The 19,654-nt window shown below is 37.5% G+C and overlaps 1 protein-coding gene across 3 annotated transcripts; it reads right to left on the bottom strand.

Moving 5' to 3' along the window:
- Positions 1–2,208: 2,208 nt before the first annotated feature.
- On the bottom strand, positions 2,209–19,427 carry LOC311067079 (polycomb protein SCMH1). Of its 3 annotated transcripts, none has more exons than XM_084088667.1 (16): positions 19,314–19,427; positions 17,886–17,932; positions 16,795–16,872; positions 15,954–16,024; positions 15,611–15,845; positions 14,880–14,968; positions 14,450–14,696; positions 10,316–10,560; positions 8,609–8,779; positions 8,394–8,520; positions 8,090–8,290; positions 7,297–7,464; positions 7,071–7,202; positions 6,054–6,194; positions 5,569–5,711; positions 2,209–3,414 (listed from the first exon to the last, which is right to left on the bottom strand). In XM_084088667.1, exons 2-16 carry the CDS (start codon positions 17,908–17,910, stop codon positions 3,292–3,294), a joined length of 2,196 nt encoding a protein of 731 aa, XP_083944793.1. In that variant the 5' UTR covers positions 17,911–17,932; positions 19,314–19,427; the 3' UTR covers positions 2,209–3,291. The 3 variants fall into 3 exon arrangements, with proteins under 3 accessions (XP_083944793.1, XP_083944794.1, XP_083944795.1); XM_084088668.1 differs by lacking the exon at positions 19,314–19,427 and adding an exon at positions 18,545–18,634; XM_084088669.1 differs by lacking the exon at positions 16,795–16,872 and having other exon boundaries at positions 19,314–19,377.
- Between the last annotated feature and the right edge of the window lie 227 nt (positions 19,428–19,654).

The raw sequence follows: 19,654 nt of genomic DNA, 5'->3' as shown, positions 1-19,654 counted from the left end.
GTACAACCAAACAACATTTCCGAAACATCAGTGAGCAACATGGTTTCTAAGATGCGCAACAGCACTAGGCAAGCTATAAAGCTGTAAAAACAGAGTGGGGGCTGGAAGTGGTCAAACCCATATCACAGATGGTAGAAACTAACCCAGCACCCTCTGGCACACAACAGTGTGTCGGCGCTCTAAGCATTCAGAATATTCTAGGAGTCTGACAGACACATTTTTATATTTGTAGCATGTCTGGCTGAGAGAGCACCTGTCTGCTCTTCCGATTGAATACCACTGAGTTTGCTGGATGCTCTTGAATTCTAAATATACTTGCTGTGACCGCAAACACTGAAAATCAGTTTGAATTTACATGTTTCTTGACACACCTTTGTGGAGTTGATATGTGATGTTCAAGGAATGTGCTGGATTTAATACAAATTAAGATACCACAGAAAAGATTTTCAACTTGTCTGTAGGCTTGATTAAAAAAACAAAAAACATATTTGCAGTCAAGCACTTTCAATGGAAGTCTATGAGATAAACATTACAATTCATACCATTTCCAAAGTATAGCTACAAGAATTTATTGCACAAAGTGCAATTTTTTGGTTATGGAAGTTGAAATCAAATGGAAATTCTCTGACCAGCCCAACATAGCAACAGTGGCTCAACCAATGGTGTGAGTTTGGGTTAGGGCTACCTGTTTTGTCCGACCAATGAAGAATGGGGAGTGTTCAGGAAACCTGTTTGGGAAAAGTACAGGGTGTGAATGGCATAGAAATCACACCCTTTTCACATTTAAACATTGATCTGTTCAAAAACCTAGTAAGGTGGATTTTAAAGCATCTTAGACGCAAAGGCTAATTATGCTGCTTCCCAGATATCTCACATGGATCCTTCACAAAGAAAGCAATCCCAGAATGCAGTGAAATGGTGGATGAGGTGAGAGAAATGTAGATTACAATTAAATTAGTAGCCTACTGATAACAAATTAAATTTAAATTAATATTTCAGTCAATTTTGTATTGCTTAATAGAATGGCGCAGTTAGCAACATGCTAGTATCAGAGAGTCATGAACATGGAATATTATTTTTTTAAGATATTGATGATATATGAAATCAGTTTTGAAAGTAGACCATGTAAAACACTTAATGATTAATGACAAGGTGGGTGTTTGCTTACAGTTTTTTTTTTTGTGTGTGTGTGTGTTTTTGAGGGAACAGAACACTCCAGCACATTTAATCAAAGTACAGAGTTTTGAAGATATGATGCAAACACATAAGGTATGACTAAAATCTGGACCGGTTGTAATCACGCAGACAGCACACTGAAACTCAAAAATGTTTCTATATCATGTTGGTACAGCCAGTATGATAGAGAGGGGGTTTCCACACTACAAACTACAGAGGGATTTGTAAGTCACGACTCTGTTATTCGCGTATTGTACTGCACACACATACCGATTTTGACTGAGGGATTTGGTCAACGTATTGCACCCTGAAAGGCGCCTTCCTGTTTTTTTGATATTGTGGTAAGATTTACAGTATGTGACATCCCCTCCACTCGGCACGTATAGTGCACCCATGTCTGTCAGTGAAAACCGCCACAAGCACTTTCATTATGTGCTGTGGTATTCAGAAATGGAGTAATTCTTGACAACTATTGCTTTAATTTTGGTTTGTTATATTATAACTTTACCGACCAAACATGACGTTCACATGGTTAAAACAAAACATTGTATATTTTATATTAAATCTCTTTAAGACTGTTTAAGAACAGAAATAGTATCTTTCTAAAATTGTTCCAATTGGAGACTTTGGTCTATATGCTCTTCAGCCAGAATGCTTAAAAATAGAACAAAAGAAACAGAAAAGAGCTGTTCTGCCCCCCTGTGGCTGATAAAGGTGTTGATCATACATGACACTTTCCACATATACAGTTCAACAAACTCTTAAACAATTAAGTTTTTGATCTTTTTGAGCAAACAAACAAAAAAATCTAAGTGTAAGGTTCTAATAAAGCCACTTTTCTTTTGGGTTAAGATATGCAATGTGTGAACTAGCTACTTTTCATGCAAAGTTCCTTTTAGGTTATGTATACAAGTGTCACAGAATTAATTTGTACAGTGTCCTACAAAATATAATATAAACATAGCATGCACTCCATAGAAACTAACCACACATCATTACTCTGAGATCTGAGGCAAAAAAGACAAAAGAAACTGAGGAAAAGCTCCGTATTTTTATTTCAACTTACGGAGAATAACGCTGTCAACATATGCACTCTACCATATTGTATAAAAAGTACAAGAAAGACAATGTAAACATCAACACAATATAAAATACAGGCAGAGTGTATAATAGCAGTAAAGGTGCAGTCACACTAGACTTCCTTTCATACGCATCTGAACGCATGAATGCAAGTACATACTAAGAACTCTTGCGCTTTGTTTTGAACCGACAATTGGTATAGCAAAAACACATTTAACTAACGTATCTAAATGTCACAGATTGACCTTTTGGCTCAATGCAATGGAAAGAATAGAGACTTCAAAGCTGTACTGCTTGCAGGGTTCCCGCAAAGTGGACTAGATAATATAACAATTTTAATGTTTTGTTATCTGTCATTTACAATTGATTCAAACAGATGACATAGAGAGTGACATCATTTAATGTTGCCCATATTTGTTCTGAAGTAATTTGACATGCTCAAAAGTCTAGTGTGACCGCATCTTAATTCCTAAATGTGCTGTGTATAAAGTATGGAGGTTCAGTAATGGTCTCTGAGGTGTCAGTCCGGACGGATCCCTGGCATGATTGGGGATCTAGTGTTTATCTGGAGTTAATTTGAAGAAAATCTTGTCTTGTATAAAAAAAAGCCATACAAAACACCCTAATTGATGTAGGGTGAAAAAATATACAATTAAACGCATGTCATAAAAAATCAAGGCCTAAAAATGGCCTGTATACTGTCCACTTCACTGCTTCAGTCAAGTCTAAAAATGTGAAATGTTCCGGAACGGTACAAAATCAACCGCGAATGTAACGTGAGAACAACCGTGAGGATATCCGTCATAAAAACGGTCATGACAGTGCTATAATTCATAACAGAATGCATTTAAACCAGGAGAAAGGGAGTATCGAACAAAGGGGAGGGAAAAGAGATGGGCGGAGCTCGAAAGCTTGCCGACACCTGCGACAGTACTGGGGGACGTAAGGATCCCAGCATGCAGTGCATCTTGAAATGTGCTTGGAAGGGGTAAAGGGTTGAGGAACAGAAAGAAAACCGTTCAAGTGCCATTAAGGTCAGCGACCCTGTTTCAGTCTGTCAATGTGGAAGGTGAGTTTAAGAGCGGGACCCAACTTCAGCCCCATGTATTTCATCATGACGTCACTGCGGAGAAGGAGGAGAGCTTTGCCATCAATTTCCTGTAACAGAAGAGTATCACCCAGACAAGACAATGTTTAGAATTTTATTGCACAAACAATAAGACAGAATATCGTTCATGTGTAAAAGGATATCGGACACAAAGGCCACTGTTGCCTTGGCTTTTGGCTTGCTTAGTTGGGGACATTAATATTCAACAATATTATTGATCTGCCTTACTTAAGGTGGACGATGACGCAATTTTCTTCTAGAAACAAACTTTGTTGTATTATTTTCATGTTATCACTGTGAAGCTGCTTTGATACAATCTGTATTGTAAAAAGCGCTACATAAATAAAGGTGACTTCTATCTACAATAAAAATGTTACGTATTGTCAAAATGTTTTCTTGTGACACTGTCAGAACTTGAAATGATCAAATCGATCAGCATGCTACATATCAAACCAACACAAGACTGCATCCCTTCAACGGATTAAATCTTTTACGATCCCTGAAATGTGTTTTGGATGGTGAAATTACTGAAACTGGAAAAAATGTCAGTGTGCGCAGATTTTAAGACTCAAGCTTGAGACTGCGAGTCTTCAACTGTCTAAAAATGGCATCACAGGAGGTAAAAACTAAAACTAAAGACAAGAGACAGCACTTCAAGTAATCTCTTTATTCCAGGGTATCTGCAGAGTTTTTAAAATCATACTTAGATATTTTAAGACCTTTTTTGAGAACTGAACAAAAAATAATAATAATTACAAACCCATAAAATCTAAAAATAAATAATTTAAATCAAATTATTTTACTTAATTAAAAAGGCTGGGGCACACATTTAATGAGGACTTAATACTGCTTACCAGTAAAACAAGTTTAAAATACTTAAGACATGTTTTATTCAATCTAAATCCAAATTTTTATATAATCTTTGAGAGCCTGTTTATAAAAAAGTCTCACCATTAAAACAAGCCAAGCACTTCTACATAAATCAAACATATACAGTACAGTAGCCTTGTTTGAACCAGTTTTAAAATTAATTTTACACTCCTATGGCCAACTTTCTTTATCAAAAAAATAATAATCTATTGCCTTACAAATAAATAATACAATGCCTAAATAATGCAAATAAGTCACTGGACAAACATTTCTTGCATATAAAGAATGCTATGGTTAAATAAAATGGAATAGCCTCTGCACGGACAATAATGAAATTATTTGAATTAAACCATATTGTTTATGAAAATAATACGAGAAAAATAAAAGTGCTAGTTATTATAATTAATAATGCATTCATGTTTTTGAAAAGGAAACATGTTACAATTAATATTACTTTTTCAAATAAAATCATTGCTGTTTGAGCTGTGCGCTGAAGCTGAAGAGCTGAATGAACAACGGTAAACTGAAGCGCTTTGTTAGAGGGTTAATTAACTCAACGAAATGCATCATATATGAGAATAATCATATTTGTACAACATAAACATAATAATAAGTTAACTTAAACTAAGTTACGTGCTAGTCAGAATGTGTAACAGAATTCACAGCGTTTTATACAATACTGTTCTCTTTATAATGTTATGTAATATGAAAGTCCCAATCATAGTTATAAATGTCAATGTGCCAATAAACTGTGCCAATAAACAACGCGCTAAAACACGGACACGCAAAGAATTCAAAACCTACTTTTACACTAGTGTTCTCATTATAATTTTATGTAACCTATATGACAGACTTGTGCCACTTAACTGTATTTTCCTTTTCAAAGTGACTCCAATCATATTTCAAGCTATTCAAAACCATCATGGCGAACAGTGCTCATCTGAAGTGTCTCAGCTGAAGGAAATAATACATTATTTATCGTCTTTTATATATTGGCCAAATTTTCTTAACGGAAGATATATCGGCAGAGTGTCTGATATATCGTGCATCCCTAATCATAAGCAATCGCTTGGCTTAAATATGTGGTATTCATTGATTGCAAACTGCTCCGAACACGCAAAAGCACAGCATTTTGACTTTGAATGTGCAGCGGTCAAATTACTTGCCTTTTGAAGTTTAAGAAATCACATTAGGCTGTACAGTGATTTTTGTTTTTCTGTCCAAAAATGTAAAACCTCTTAAAATGATAAAAATGTGATATACCACTTAAGAAATTTAGGACTTTTGATGACCTTGAATTTGATCAAACTGAATTCAAGACTTGCTTCACTTACATGTTTGCGGAAGAGGTCTGCGTGTGGTCCGAGCTGAGGGTCGATGTCTCTGATGAACTGCATGACGTCCTCCACCGTCCACAGGTTGGGGTCCTGTCCACTGGGTCGCGGGCTTTCTCTCGAGCTCAGAAAGCGTTCGGAACCTGGGCAGCAGTCAGAAGACAAATCAGTGAAAAATCGAGATCTCCTGAGATTTTGAAGTCCATAATTTGTTCACATAATTGCATTCCCGAATAAGGTTTACAGTGGGGTCCAAAAGTCTGAAACCACGACTGGACTGAAATATTAATACTTGTCCTACTAACAGCAGCACTCAAGCTGCATGAACTACGTAAACCATCCAGAAAGTCTGACTTTTTGCACAGAGGAGTCAGTGTCACAAATCTGCTTACATTTGATTAGTAACCTAGAAATAGTGCAGAAATAAAACTTTCCGTGTTTAAATTAGATTTAAGTGGGCTTCAACGGTGGGCTAGTTTGTGTACCTGTTGAGCCCAGACGATGTAGTTTCCCCGGTGAGCTGCTATTCTGAGAGAGGGGACGAACTGACAAGCCATGTCCGGGAGACAAATGTGTTTTCTCCAAGACCTCCGAGCCGCCAACCCCATTCTCTATCAGGAAGGGTTCTGATCAAGCGCAAAAATGCACAAACACACACCATTTAACACTTAGAAAAGGCCATAACACAGTTTTTCTTGATCGCTTTGGATCAATTCTCAAATCAGAATTTTTTCTCTGAAAAAATAAGTTCAGATTTCTGAATAATTGGTTTCTTGTTCACATCAGATTTGAACTTCGGGCAAAGGGCATGTTTTGGCACGTGTTCGCAAAAGAGTAAGTATGATTGTCTACAATTTGCAACTGATGAGTTGATTCTCAGTAAAATTGTCGAACTCTTCAACTTCTAAACATTCTTTCATCGTGTGAGACATCACATGTTAGGACAAGACATAATAGTGTGTAAAAATGAACAAGCAACTGCAAGTTTACATGTTTACATTTAACACATTTTAACAAAAATAAATGCACTAATAAAGTATAAAGTATAAATGCTTAACTAAAAATGTTCCTTTTCTTTTTGTGTACTACAGTATTGACTTTTCCCTGTAAAGTTTTGCCTACTGTTGAAATCTGTAACTTAAAAATCTCAGTGTGATACACAAGAGCTAGACAAAACAGACATGCTTGTGTAGTATATAGAAAGCAGTCAGTGTCATGATGAAAAACTAAACACCAGTGTGGCTCACGTGATGAGAAAAACACTTTTTATTTTGGTGGCATATGCTAATTTATTGACAATAACTAGGTTTTGATAAACGAATAAAATGTTTTGGGTGAGTTACTACATTTTGTAGACATGCAATAGAGTTCTGATGTTCCAGCAAACAGTTTTGACAATTGCACTTAGAGTTTAGAGAATGTTAAGACCGTTTTGGAAAATGTTCCAAAGCGATGGAGAAAAACTGCAAACGCTGTTTTAGCAGTGGAACAGTGTGAAATACCTTCTGAGGAGATACGGTGGTTTTTAGCTATTTTGTGCGGTACAGGATTGCTATGGTAGGCGTCATGCTGAAGGAATCTCTTAGTGCCTCGACCAGGTCCAGAATTCAGACTTTCTGCAAAGTTTCTCCTCTCTACAACATATACAAGGCCCTCTTTTTATGTCTACACAACTGTAAGATCAAAAAGGCACAAAAGAGAGTAATGCTTGCACGCATGAGCGCTGACCTGTGTATGTCCGGCTGTCATAGTGAACTCCTCCCAGAGGGATGGGCTGATTGCCGAACAATGGGTCGCAGTGCAGGTTGTGACAGAGTTTCTCCAGGAAGCGCAGCAGATACGTCACACTGTTCACTGCCGGCAGTGTTAGAGTGTGGTGCTGCTGTTCAAAGTAGGCTGTAGAAGTCAAATGGGCAAAATTCTGTGGTTATTATTAGTCTATGATCTCTAAACTAAAAACAAGAAGTAGGGCTGCAAGATGGATTTAAATAAAACTGAAATCGCAATATGGCTTAGTGTGCTTATCGAATGCAAATGCTGCGATTTTATTAGATAAATATGTACTGCATGTTTCAGAGTTAAGTGCAGCACTATGGTTTTTTTCAGTGCGGCTCGGTTCGCAGTAAATGCTGTTCCACATCTCTGCATGTGCTCTGATTTTGGGTTGTTTATGTGCTTTTGGAAAAGCACATAATGCTTGATGATTTAACATTTGAAAATGAAGAAATTAGGAACCCAAAAATATTAGTACTGTAAAATAAAACATATTATTTTGTTTACCATTTTATTTAGTAACAATATAAATAATAAAATATTGCTATTATTGTCATATTCATATATAATCACAAATTGTGCAGCAAACCAGGAGCTTTATTTTATTGCATTTTAAATTGCAATCACAATTTTTATCAGAAAATTCACAATTAGAAATTGTCCCCAAAACATTCCGCCCTAACAAGAAGTAAAAATAGGACTTTAGAGGCTTTTAGTTAATTTCTTAGGTTTGTGGGTGTGTGCTTACCTGATATGAGCTCTCCGCCATGACCTGGTTTGAGGCAAGAGAAGACTATGCTCTGGTTATGTGCACAGTCAACACAGGCCTGAACACACTGCTGCAGCACAGAGGAAGCTCGGCCAGGCCCAAAGTGATCTGGCAGGGACTGCATACGCCGTGCATCCAGATGGGGACCTACTTTTCCATACTTATTCAAGTACACACATACTGAGACACAAGGAAGTTGTTAGTTAGACAGCATGCAACAAGGACTGAAAATTTCATTACCATGGCAAACTTTAAATTCAAATATTTAAGAAACTTGCGGTACCTGTAGGGGCCTGTAGGGCGGCGCTGGGAATGGTGGCGTTGTCCAGTGGAACTGAGCTGGTGTCTGGCTCTGGAGTGCTACTGCTTGGGGAGGTGGGCATTAAATTGGGTACCAATCGGGGCTTTCTCTGTATACAAAGAAATAAGCACAGTCAGGAGAAATTTGCATAAATAACACTGCCTTAGTTTTCGATTCTTCAGCAGACTAAGTCGCACCTTGCTGCCAGGTTTGGGGCCTCTCTTTTTTGGAATCTTGATGGGTTCTGTTGGGTTCTGCTGCACTTTCTGGGCCCAGCTGGCTGGCAGTTTGCCTCTGGGTTTGCTGATAGGTCTACCAGGACCTCCAATTGCTCCTTCAAGCCATGCTGTCCTTTTGGCCCAGCTTAGCTAGAAGACAACGTAAAAATACAACACATTCAAACTTTCATTTAAAATATTTTGGTAGCAATTCCATACATTGAAAACTGTAATAATACCAACTCAATCCTTTAATCCAAACAAGATACTCGACAAAGAGGGCATTTTGGCATAATTTTGTGTGTTTTTGTCCATTAAATTGCGAAAGAGAACTCAGTGTGGCCGGCGCGCTGTCTGAAGCGGCTTTCTGTGCGCATGAGTCGTGTGCGTCTGTCACAGACAGGAGATTCACAGACAGTGTGCCAGTACAGATTTTGAGTCTTATCACGCTTGAATGGTTTAATAGCACTTTAATGCATTAAACAGTGTAAATACATCTAAATGCCACTTCTATGACACTTCTGCATTGCAAAGGCGGATTTTGTTGATACTGATTTCATTTGATTGCTAACAACTCTATAGTGTCTTATTATTCTAACTAAATTTATGATTAAATGTAAGAATTTGACATAAAAGATGACATTTAATTAGGTTAGAAAAGCCCTTATAAAGGTAAAAATGCCTATAAAAGGTAAACATCTATTTAAACTTATAGCTTTTTTGCAGGACGAGAATGGACGAGATGGAGGAGATTCCATACTGTGCTGGTTTAGTCACTATTACAAGATAAATGTATATATATGTATATTATATCGTGCTGCCTTTCTGCTAGTGAGTTTAGGGCAGTATTTTGATTTTCTGTCGTGATTGTGAAAAATGTCACCATTGTAGGTCATTCATATTGTGTCGAGAATTGCCATAGGAACAGAAATGGATTGACTTCTGTCAGCTTGTTGAACACATTTTTATTTGGACATTTCTACCGAATGACGGCTGAAGCAGCAGCGAGTGCCCAGGGTGTGACACTGTTTTCACGGTAACCACATCAACATTGTGAAAGGAATTTTACAAAACTTCAGTGAAAACATAATCATGTCATGATCAAATGATCATGCAATGTGATAAAATAGCTTCTCTTCCCTGCAAACAATACCATGAAAAATGTGAATATTTAACTTTAAGTCAAAAACAAAAAAGGTAATCCATATTAATTTCAGTATAAGCAGACGCAAAACGCCACTAAAGACGACAACTTTTGGTAAACGGTAAAAGCTCCTTGTAGTTTCCCGGTTTGATCGATTTGAGCAACCATAAACGACGCAAAACATAGGCATTTTGAGTTTGTGATAGTGCTTCCCATGTAGAAAATTGCTTCCTGCCCTCCATCTACATTTTGCGCCGTCATGTGCAAACAAGATATTGGAAAATTTAATTCCTGTCACTGCTGCGAACTGTCCACTGGACAGAATATGAGAGAATATCAAAAGCTTTGGGAGTCAGCTGTTCATGGCAGTCCTATTAACCTGCCAAGGTATTAGAACAATAACACACTCAGCAAAACATCGTCTAATTGTCATTATCGACAAAATCCCAAAAGATATCTATATATATTTATTTTTTTTGTCAATACCACAGACCTCTACTTTTGACTACTTTTCATATCATGATGACTAAATACTTTTATACCTTGCTTCCTGGTTTGGGGCCTCGTTTTTTGGGGATTTTAATAGATTCCAGTTCCTTTCCAGGCTGACTTGTCTGGGAACCAAGTGTTCCTTTCTGACCCCAGGGCCCGGATAATTTGGTTTTCTTGCGGCCAGGCTTACGTTTCTTCTGGGGTGGAGGTCGGCCTGGCGTAGGAGGCATGCCTGTCCCCTCTATGCCACTATCTGGTAGGGCACCAAGTGCACCTAGCGTCTTCGGTAACCCAACTGCAAAAAATAAAAAATAGAGAAAAGAAAAGAAAAGAGAAAAAGAAAATACTGATCATACTGGACAATGCAACACATCATGCAGCAACAAACAGAGGCAGAAGATGAAGAGAGACCGGCTTTGTGTGCAGAGCTGACCCATTTTTCTTTGAGCCATTTTAACAAAGAAACGAGTTGTGTTACACATTTTTGGTGCTGGTGGCCTCTGAGTGCTACATAGATGAAAAAAAAAAAATGCGAGAGTGCGCACAACATGAAAAGAGGAAGGGAGAGAGATTTTAAGAAATATGATGAGAGAAAGATTCAAACATCTGAATTAAGATTCTTGAAAACAAAAAAAGCAAAACAGATTGAAAAGTCTATAAACTACCCGCATTAAAAATTGATCAGACTTAAATTGAGGGGAAAAAAACAAACAAAAAAACACCAGAAAAATCAAATTATCAAATTCAACTAAAAGAGAGCAAACACACACAAAACACTTCAGAGCTTTACAGACCTGTTACTGAGGCCATGATTGCAGTTTGCACTCATCCAACTCAGGGAAATGAAGACTACACGACCTCACAGAACTAGGGTCTGCTCTTGATCTTGCAGTGTGTGTCAATTTGTGGCATCACGTTCTCTCAGTCAATTCACTTCCTTCCTGCCCCTTAGTTTCGATCTTCACTCTAAAGCTTTAAAGTCTGCTCATAGTGACACGAGGACCATCTTTCTAGTACTGTTAACCCTGAAAGTCATTTATACACAAAAACGGTGGAGTTTGTTTTGGCTCTATCCCAGACTGATAAGTTTACACATTTTCCAAGTTTCCTTCAAGCATCAAGACATTCACAAATGAAAAACCGTAACAACTTGCTTACCACGAATAGCTGTGAAGTTTAGTTTGTATTTAGAGGCCTGACAAGGTTTTTCCTCCTCTGCTAAACTCACTGGCCTTGCGTTGTCTCTTTAACCCTCTTCGCTCATCCCACTCAAACAGTCACACCAGCTCTTCAATGCGAGGCCAGCTATTGGGCACAGGGTTTGCAGCCGTTCCAGCTGGGTGGATGCCAACCCCTTGTAAACCAAAACTCTCAAGTTCTCTCTGATTTTCTCTCTATCAAATGCCTTTATTACTTAAAGGAACACGTCACCCAAAAATTTTAATCCAGACATAATTTCCTCACATTCATGTAGTTCCAAAGGAGGAGTGACGACAGTGGAGAATGACAGAGGACCAGACCTGGACTTTATGTTGTTGTTTTGTTTTAGTTTATGCGGTAGTCGTAAGTGAGGGGCTGCCACTTTACTTGCGGTTTATGTTTATTTTGTGATTTAAGTTTTAATTTGAACGTTTGCCGGTTACCACATTTGCTACAAACATAAATGTACATAATGTAAATTGCATAAAGTTCTTTTCCAATATGTCACTGATTCAACTCACTAAAACCACTCTCATTTACAAGACAATAATAGGTAAGAGTCCCAAACTCATAGGTAAGACTGTAAAAGTTTTTTAAACTTTTGTAAAAAATTTTTTTTTAACATTGTAAAAGAAGTCTAAACCATAATATTGTGAAATATTTGTACAATTAATATTTTAATATATTTTAAAATATAATTTATTTCTGTGATGGCAGAAATACAGATTACTCCACTCTTCGGTGTCACATGATCCTCCAGAAATCATGCTCCAGAAACATTTCTTATTATTATCAATGTTGAAACAGTTGTGCTACTTAATTTTTTGGGGGAAACTTTTGTGATACATTTTATTTCAGTGTTCTTTGATTAATAGAAAGTAAAAAAAAAAAAAAAAAAAAAATTTTGTTTGAAATAGAATATGTACAATGTAAAAGGTTTTACAGTGACTTTTGATCATTTTAATGCATCCTTGCTGAATAAAAGTATTACATTTCTTTTTTAAATAAAAAAACTGACCCCAAAAAGTTTAGAATGGTAAACTTTAGTGTAAATTGCATAAATGTGCTGTTACATTACATCACTAATTCAATCTCTAAAACAATAGGTAATACTCTCACAAATGTGAGAGTGTATTTAGCACTGGCCTCTTTAAATTAGGTCTTTTGTTCCTCAACATCTTAATTCCATCCTTCTCTGTGCATGGGGCATGCAGACTAACTTTTTTTTTTGCTACATGCCATGGGATTAATCAATGCATGCTGATGAATAGTGGTCTTAATCTGCATACCCTAGTTTTGCACTGATGTAAAAAGACTGACAGTGACACAATAAGACCTCATGTTAGCAAAATGTTTTAATCTTTTAACTCTAAAAAAAAAAAACTATTAAAAAACATTTATGTTCTTTAATGTTTGATTATAATTTTACTGTCTTCACATAGGGATGGGAATTTATAAGATTTTATCAATAATAATGCCACTGACGATTCTGATTATCGATCCGATTCTTTAACGATTCTCTTATCGATTCTTGATAACACTGTGTGGAAAAATGTAGTCATATGCTTTTCAAAAAAAACAAGTGGTTTTATTTATTTTAAAGTTTAAGCTTGAGTTAGCAAACTGTACTTTTTATATAATTTATGTAATAAATAGAACCTTATTGTAAAGTGTTACTGATTAGTTATACACCGATTCAGACGTCTCCTGAGTTCACTGCTGGAAAGATCAGTTGTTTTAACCATTCATTAAAATGAATCGGTTCAAATGAGTCATTAGTTCGCGAATTGGACGTGTCGTGCGCGTTGTAATTATCCCAGCAGTTAGGACATGGACATCCAAGATTTGTGTCAACATAGAAAACATTTTTCGTTTAATTAAAGTGTTGTTTTATATCAGCTGAATGTCCGGAACGCTTTTCAGAGAAGATAAGGCAAATTATTTAGCACAATTCACACCCAGCAGTAATTCAGGGGAAAAAAAAAAATCTCCGAATGCTCCACATGAAACTTTGGTCTTCCGACCTTTTACCACCGTGTCGATTTATTTTGATTAATATGTGCGAGGGAGAGAGAGCAACACAGCGCCTAGTTTGGACACGGTGAAGTCGTTTACACAGAGAGTGCGCGCGCGCGACCGGCTCTCTCTCTCTCTCTCTCTGCTCGTTCTTTCAGTTAAACATGCGCCCTGTCACAAACGCAGCCGTTCATCTACATTACTCACCGATCAAATAAGACTTTGGCAGGACAAAAATTCACTTTGGCGGGCGCTAAAACAAGTTCAATGCAGGAAAATTCATGCGTGAGTTTCCATTAGACTCGCACGGTAGCCAGGCGTCTCATCCAACGGCGAGCCGAGCTCAGTTGACACTGTGTGCTTCAAGATTCTGACGCAAGTGCCAAGATTCCAATTGGCCAAGAGAAAAAGTGCTAAGATTCCGATTGGCCCAGAGAAATGTCAATTATCCAATAATGTTTCGCAATTCTAGCATGGCAGTTACTGTGAGTAACAATACCCCCCCCCCCCCCACCCCAAAAAAAACTCTCCGGTTCTACACGATTCACGTAAATGACCCAATTGACCAAGAAAACGGCGATTGTCGCCGAAAAGCGACAAGTTTGCAGGTCTGTAAAATGTGACATGAAACACGGCAGACTGCTGATTGGTCAGAGAGAATCGTCACTATTCACTGCGTCATCATTGCATGCGCCAGACGGAGTATCCTGAATAAAAAACAGCAAAAACAAAAACGTCCAAAAAACAGCACACACTCGATTTCCTCCATTGTCCTGTGTGTGTGGGTAGCGGGTGTGTGTCGCGTAGAAGATTAAGTCACGGCAGTTTCCTGCGGCGTCGCTATGACGACCAGGTACTATTGTGGAGGTACTATCTGCAATGGAAAACGGAGCGAAAAGCGAGCCGAGCCGAGCCGAGTCGAGTCGAGCTGGTACTGGTAATGGAAAAGCGCCATAAGTGATCCATACCTTTAGTGCCTGGCGGCTGCAGGTTGTCTCCAGTGAGCGTGCACCAGTTGACGGGGAAGATGTCTCTGGAATCGTAGCGGCAGTAGTAATCAAAAGCGCCCCGCCAGCCGTCAAAGGTGACCAGCACCTCCACACCCCGCAGCGCGCCCACTGTGGCAGGACAGATGAAGTGAGGATTCTTCCTGTCCACCGCCTCCAGCTTCATCCCCACCTCAAAACAGTTCTGCTCTGGGGCAGGTGGCTCTTGCTGGAGGGCCAAAGAGATGCAGGGAAATATGAGTGAAAGAGAAACATTTCAGACAAAAAATATCAAAGGCAAACGTATTCGTTTAGCATCAAATAACCAGAACATTTTAAAATAATATCTGAACAAGAACAATGAACTTGACTTTGAACCAATTGTGTGTGTTTGTATATTTGCAACAGATACCTTGTGAAAGATTCGGGCTGGGGCCATTTCTGCTCCATTGAGTGTTTTTAATAAGAACATGGGCCATGATGATGCGTTCAGACGAAACCCTAGAGAACACAGAACATTTAGAGTCAAATATCACTCCAAATTGATCAAAACACATTTTTATGAAGGCAAGGAAGTTGCTGATTACTTGTGTTGCAAGACGAGACAGCACTTTGACAATCTTATTGTGCTCTGTTTAATTTTCTCTTTGGCATTATTAAAATCATGTAAAGTATTATGCTTTAGCTAAACTCAAAAGATGGTGCTAATGGGGTAAAATTACTTATCTTCACTTGAATGATTTTTTTTTAAAAATCTATCCGCTTGTTACTTCTGACGTCACACGTCACCGTTTCCGGGTCCAAGCGCTCTATCAGAAACCAAAAGTAAACGGTGTGCTGTAATACTACAGAAACGTCATGATCCTAACCTTTTTCTCCATACCAAAATCTCCATTGCATCTTGTGATGCATCTTTTCAGAATTGTTAAAATTTTGTCCAGAGACTGTAGTGTACATTGTGAGTTTTAAAGAGCTATACATAAATATTGCTCATAAATGGCCGTTGGGATAGTATTCTCACTTGAGATGGAGTGGAGGTTTGGACCCGGACACAGTATTTGTTACGTCTTAATATCGTAGTCTTAACAAGCAGATTTCACTGTGAATAGAATCAAGGTTTTAAATTTTTGAGATTCTAGAGACCTAGTGGCGGCTGCAGCATGCCTCCGTTTTTCTCGCAATTGCCAATGGGCTGGATTTCTGCAGAGTCCACCAAGCGCCAGAAATCATTCTTGTTGTCGCTACCGTCCAGTCGCAGGCGGAGGCGAGAACCCGTCAGGCCCACCACTGTAGCAATGCAGGTCGATGTAGTGTTTCTAGGATCCTGAGCTTCCAGCTTCATGCCAGCCTTAAACTCATTCACTGGAGGGGTAGTGCTCTGAGAATAAGGGTCATATTTTTATCTTTAATGTGGTAGTATGACATCTAAAATAGGTCCAAAATAATGAAGTGTTCCACAGTTGCATGTGTGCATGAAAACACTCACTTGTCTGAAGCAGTGAGGAGGAGCAGCGACTGCTCCTGTCTCTTTCAGGTACTTCTCCCAACTGAAATGCCCTTAAAAACAGAGGTAAACATGTCAGCATCAAACAGCTCTTATAGGCTTTTGTCTTTAGTGTCTACCATTCCATTCCATGACTAACAACATAATGGTTTACAGTGAGATATAATCTAAACCTGAATGATTAATGATTGTGATATGATTACGGCATTTTTCATTAAGAATAATAGGCTAATGAACTCACCATTCTTTGAAACGACAGTGCGGACGCGCACATTTTACTTTCGCCTTTAAATTAGCGATTTAAAAGCCCCCGTGTCACTGATACCGGTATTACCGGTGTTGTCCTACATCGATTAACCGGTGGGAAAATATCCTCACCGTCACATCCCTAATCCGCGCATTATGTCTTAAAGTGACAGCAGCCTAATATTCCTGCTGATGTCTGTATTTTTAATGTTCATTTTAATGTTTTAAAAAAAAGAAAAGAAAAACAATTCACTCAATGCTCTTGACTGAATAACTTATTTTTATATTTATGTTTGATATGTTTATGTTATGTTTGATTTATGTTTTTGTTTGATATTTATACTAAATGTATGTAAATTTGTTTTAATTTGCATTGTTCTTGCATTCCATGTAAAAAGTCTGGCGAGTAAATGAAAAAATGTACTAGCCAATGGCGAATCGAGTTTCAGTGTGTCCGTAGAGGATTGTAAAGTCTTCCCAGACTACTTTCAGATGTGAATCACTATAATGCTAAATGTGTCCCAATTTAGATATCTGACTCAAAGCAGGTATTTATTAAGTGTAGTGAGTTTGCTACCTTGGTACTGTGATGGCACACGAGAGGGACGGCCACTGCGAGCATGCTTGATCCGTCTGCCATCTTTCCACTCAATAGCTACAGGGAGAGGAAATCACTTCAAAATCAAAAATCACCACATTTTTTATTTAGCCTGATAAGTCAGAATATCTCCCCCGATAACAGTTATAACTTTCATTATCGAAATTATGACAAAATGCAAATCTTGGCGAGTATCTTACTATCTTCATAAGCAGTCTGTTATGTCTTAAATGAACGTAAATAATTGATTGAAAATCATACGTGTCAATACATTAGATCAGCGGATTAGGTCAAAAGGAAAGAAAAAGGGGGAAAAAAGGAAAAAAACTTGAACGAGTACATTTTCACTGCTCTTGACTGAGCAAATTGTATTACTTTAATAAGGATGAATCTATATTTAATTTATACAGCGAAGACTTTGCAGTGTTATTTTACATTTGATTACTTTATTCAATTTCTGCAGTATTTCTTGCCTACTTGAAAAAACACTGAAGAAGCACTGTTTATTTCATTTGTATCTTATATTTATATATTGTATATATTATTTTATTATATTGTATTTATTTGTGATCAAATTTGTTATTTGATCACTGACTTTATACAAGTTTACATGGGTCAAGAACAACGAAAACAACTATTTTTATTTAGATAAATTATACAAATGATGGTTTTATAAATAATATAAAAAAAACCCTGCATCTTATGTGCCCCACATCTTACATTAATCATGTGTTTATATGTCTTGTAAACTAAACATTGTTGTATGAATTGTAAAAGTAAAATTTTCAAACTGGCTGACATAATAAGGTTTTGTGAAGTATCATTTATATTAAATTTATATTAATGTGTCAGTAAATAATCTGACATAAAGTATAATGTGATATTATTTATAAACAAATATTTATTTGTTTATATATTTATTAAACATGTATGCATTTATTTACATTTGTTTTAAAAACAACTTAACATTTAATTAAAATGGCAATATTTTCTATTCAAAAATAATGCTGCAAAATATTAATTTATTAATCAACAAAAATATTAACGTACTGAACAAATAAGAGTCTCACCTTTCTGTGGTACAGGTTTCTTCATGATCCAGCTTTTCCCAACCTCTCTGCGAAACATAAACACAAAACTGAGATTTTAAACCTGTTTTCTTACATTAATGTCTGTTGTGTGTGGTTCGATGTGGCATGTCTGTCTGTCTCTCAGGCAGAGAACTGTTGTCCTGGTCAGCTGTCACTGGTCTCTCATTCTCAAAATGCTGAACACTGCCAACCAGCTATATTCCCAAAAGGACAATAACATGGACATGGATAAGACAACTAGCTAAAAGGACATTTTTCTCACACAGATTGACCCCTTTAACATTTTTCTTTCTGGACTGGCACAAAGGGTCGTTGAGTCAGACGCTTAACAACCAGCAATGACCTAAAAGGTCAATGTGAAGTAGTAAACAACAAGCGACATGTTTGGGCAGTGCTGTTAAGAGATACGTAGCCCTTCATATTCAAATGAATAATAAGATATTAACAACAACAAGATAATAATACTATAAACAATGAGATCCCGTTAAACCATCTTTTTTTTTTAGCAGTCAAAAAATTTTCAGTCAATACTAGTTATTCTGCTCGCGCGCATCTGATATTTTCTGTGTTCGTACATCGCTCCTTCATGTCTAAATGCAGATTGAATCAATAAAAACTAACTGTATGCGTACAGATACCTCAAAAGATGGCTCCTTGTCTCCCAGTTTTCCAGTTCTCTGTTCAAATGCAGAGCGCCTTTGAGCGCCAAACACACAGTCCCTCCCTCTCCATAAATGACAGCGCGCAGTGGCAGGGATTTGATTCATCCCAGTGACTCGAGTCTTTTGAATCAGTTCATTAAAAAAAGATTCATTTGCGCTACGAAAGGCATGAGAGGAGAAAAATATGAGTCGATCCATGCAAATGAATGATGAATCGTTCACTTAAAAGATTCGTTCACGAACCAAGCATCACTACAGCCTCATTTCACTGGGACGCTACACTCCTCCAGCTCGACAACTCGAACAAAAGCTTATTCTGTATTTTTTTTTGTACATTTAAAATCATGCCAAACTCTCTAGGGATGATTTATGTGCATTTAACGCTATAAAACAATAGACTTTTAAGAACACAGCATACAAAACACCACACTCAACAAATATGCTGCTATGCTACGTAGCATCATCATGCCATGTTTCGTATCGCATTTCTCAATTGCATATTTCTTTACGCTATTCTGACCTCGATCCTAGGAAACGAACAGTAAAATATACTTATTTGGGTCTTTGTTTTTGTAAGGCAACACCTCCAATGCATATACAACAAGCATTAGCTAAATGCTAACCTCAAGCAACTCTCTTGAGTCACTTTTTGTGTTTTCCCTTTACATTTTCCGAAACTAAAGTTACAAAGTGATGTAATAACTGCTACGCAATTATTACGGACGGTAGGAAGGGGACTGTTTACCTTGCGCGGAAAGGTTTTTGTGTGATTTCTCAAGTGTGAGGGTTAGTGTTTATCCGCCATGTTTTTAGTGCGCGTGTAGTCTTGTGTGTGTCAGTAGCAGCGCGTGGAGAGGGGAGGGGCTGCACTGCACGCGACTGTACGGGACGATTAGACTCCTATCAAAATGGGTCAAGAAGGCAATGCTAGTTATCTATAATGTGTATGTTTGTTCACCAAAATGTTTGGAATAAAAACTCGTTTCTTGTGTCCGTCTGAACAGGTCACTTATCATTTTACATAAAAAAAAAAACCTTAGCCTACTCTTTATTTATTTCACATTTTTCATTTCACATTTAGCTTAT

The sequence above is a fragment of the Abramis brama genome (assembly GCF_963993115.1).
Source record: "Abramis brama genome assembly, chromosome: 17".
NCBI lineage: Eukaryota > Metazoa > Chordata > Actinopteri > Cypriniformes > Leuciscidae > Abramis > Abramis brama.
The sequence above is the reverse complement of the archived record's forward strand: the minus strand, read 5'-3'. Positions and strand labels throughout refer to the sequence as shown.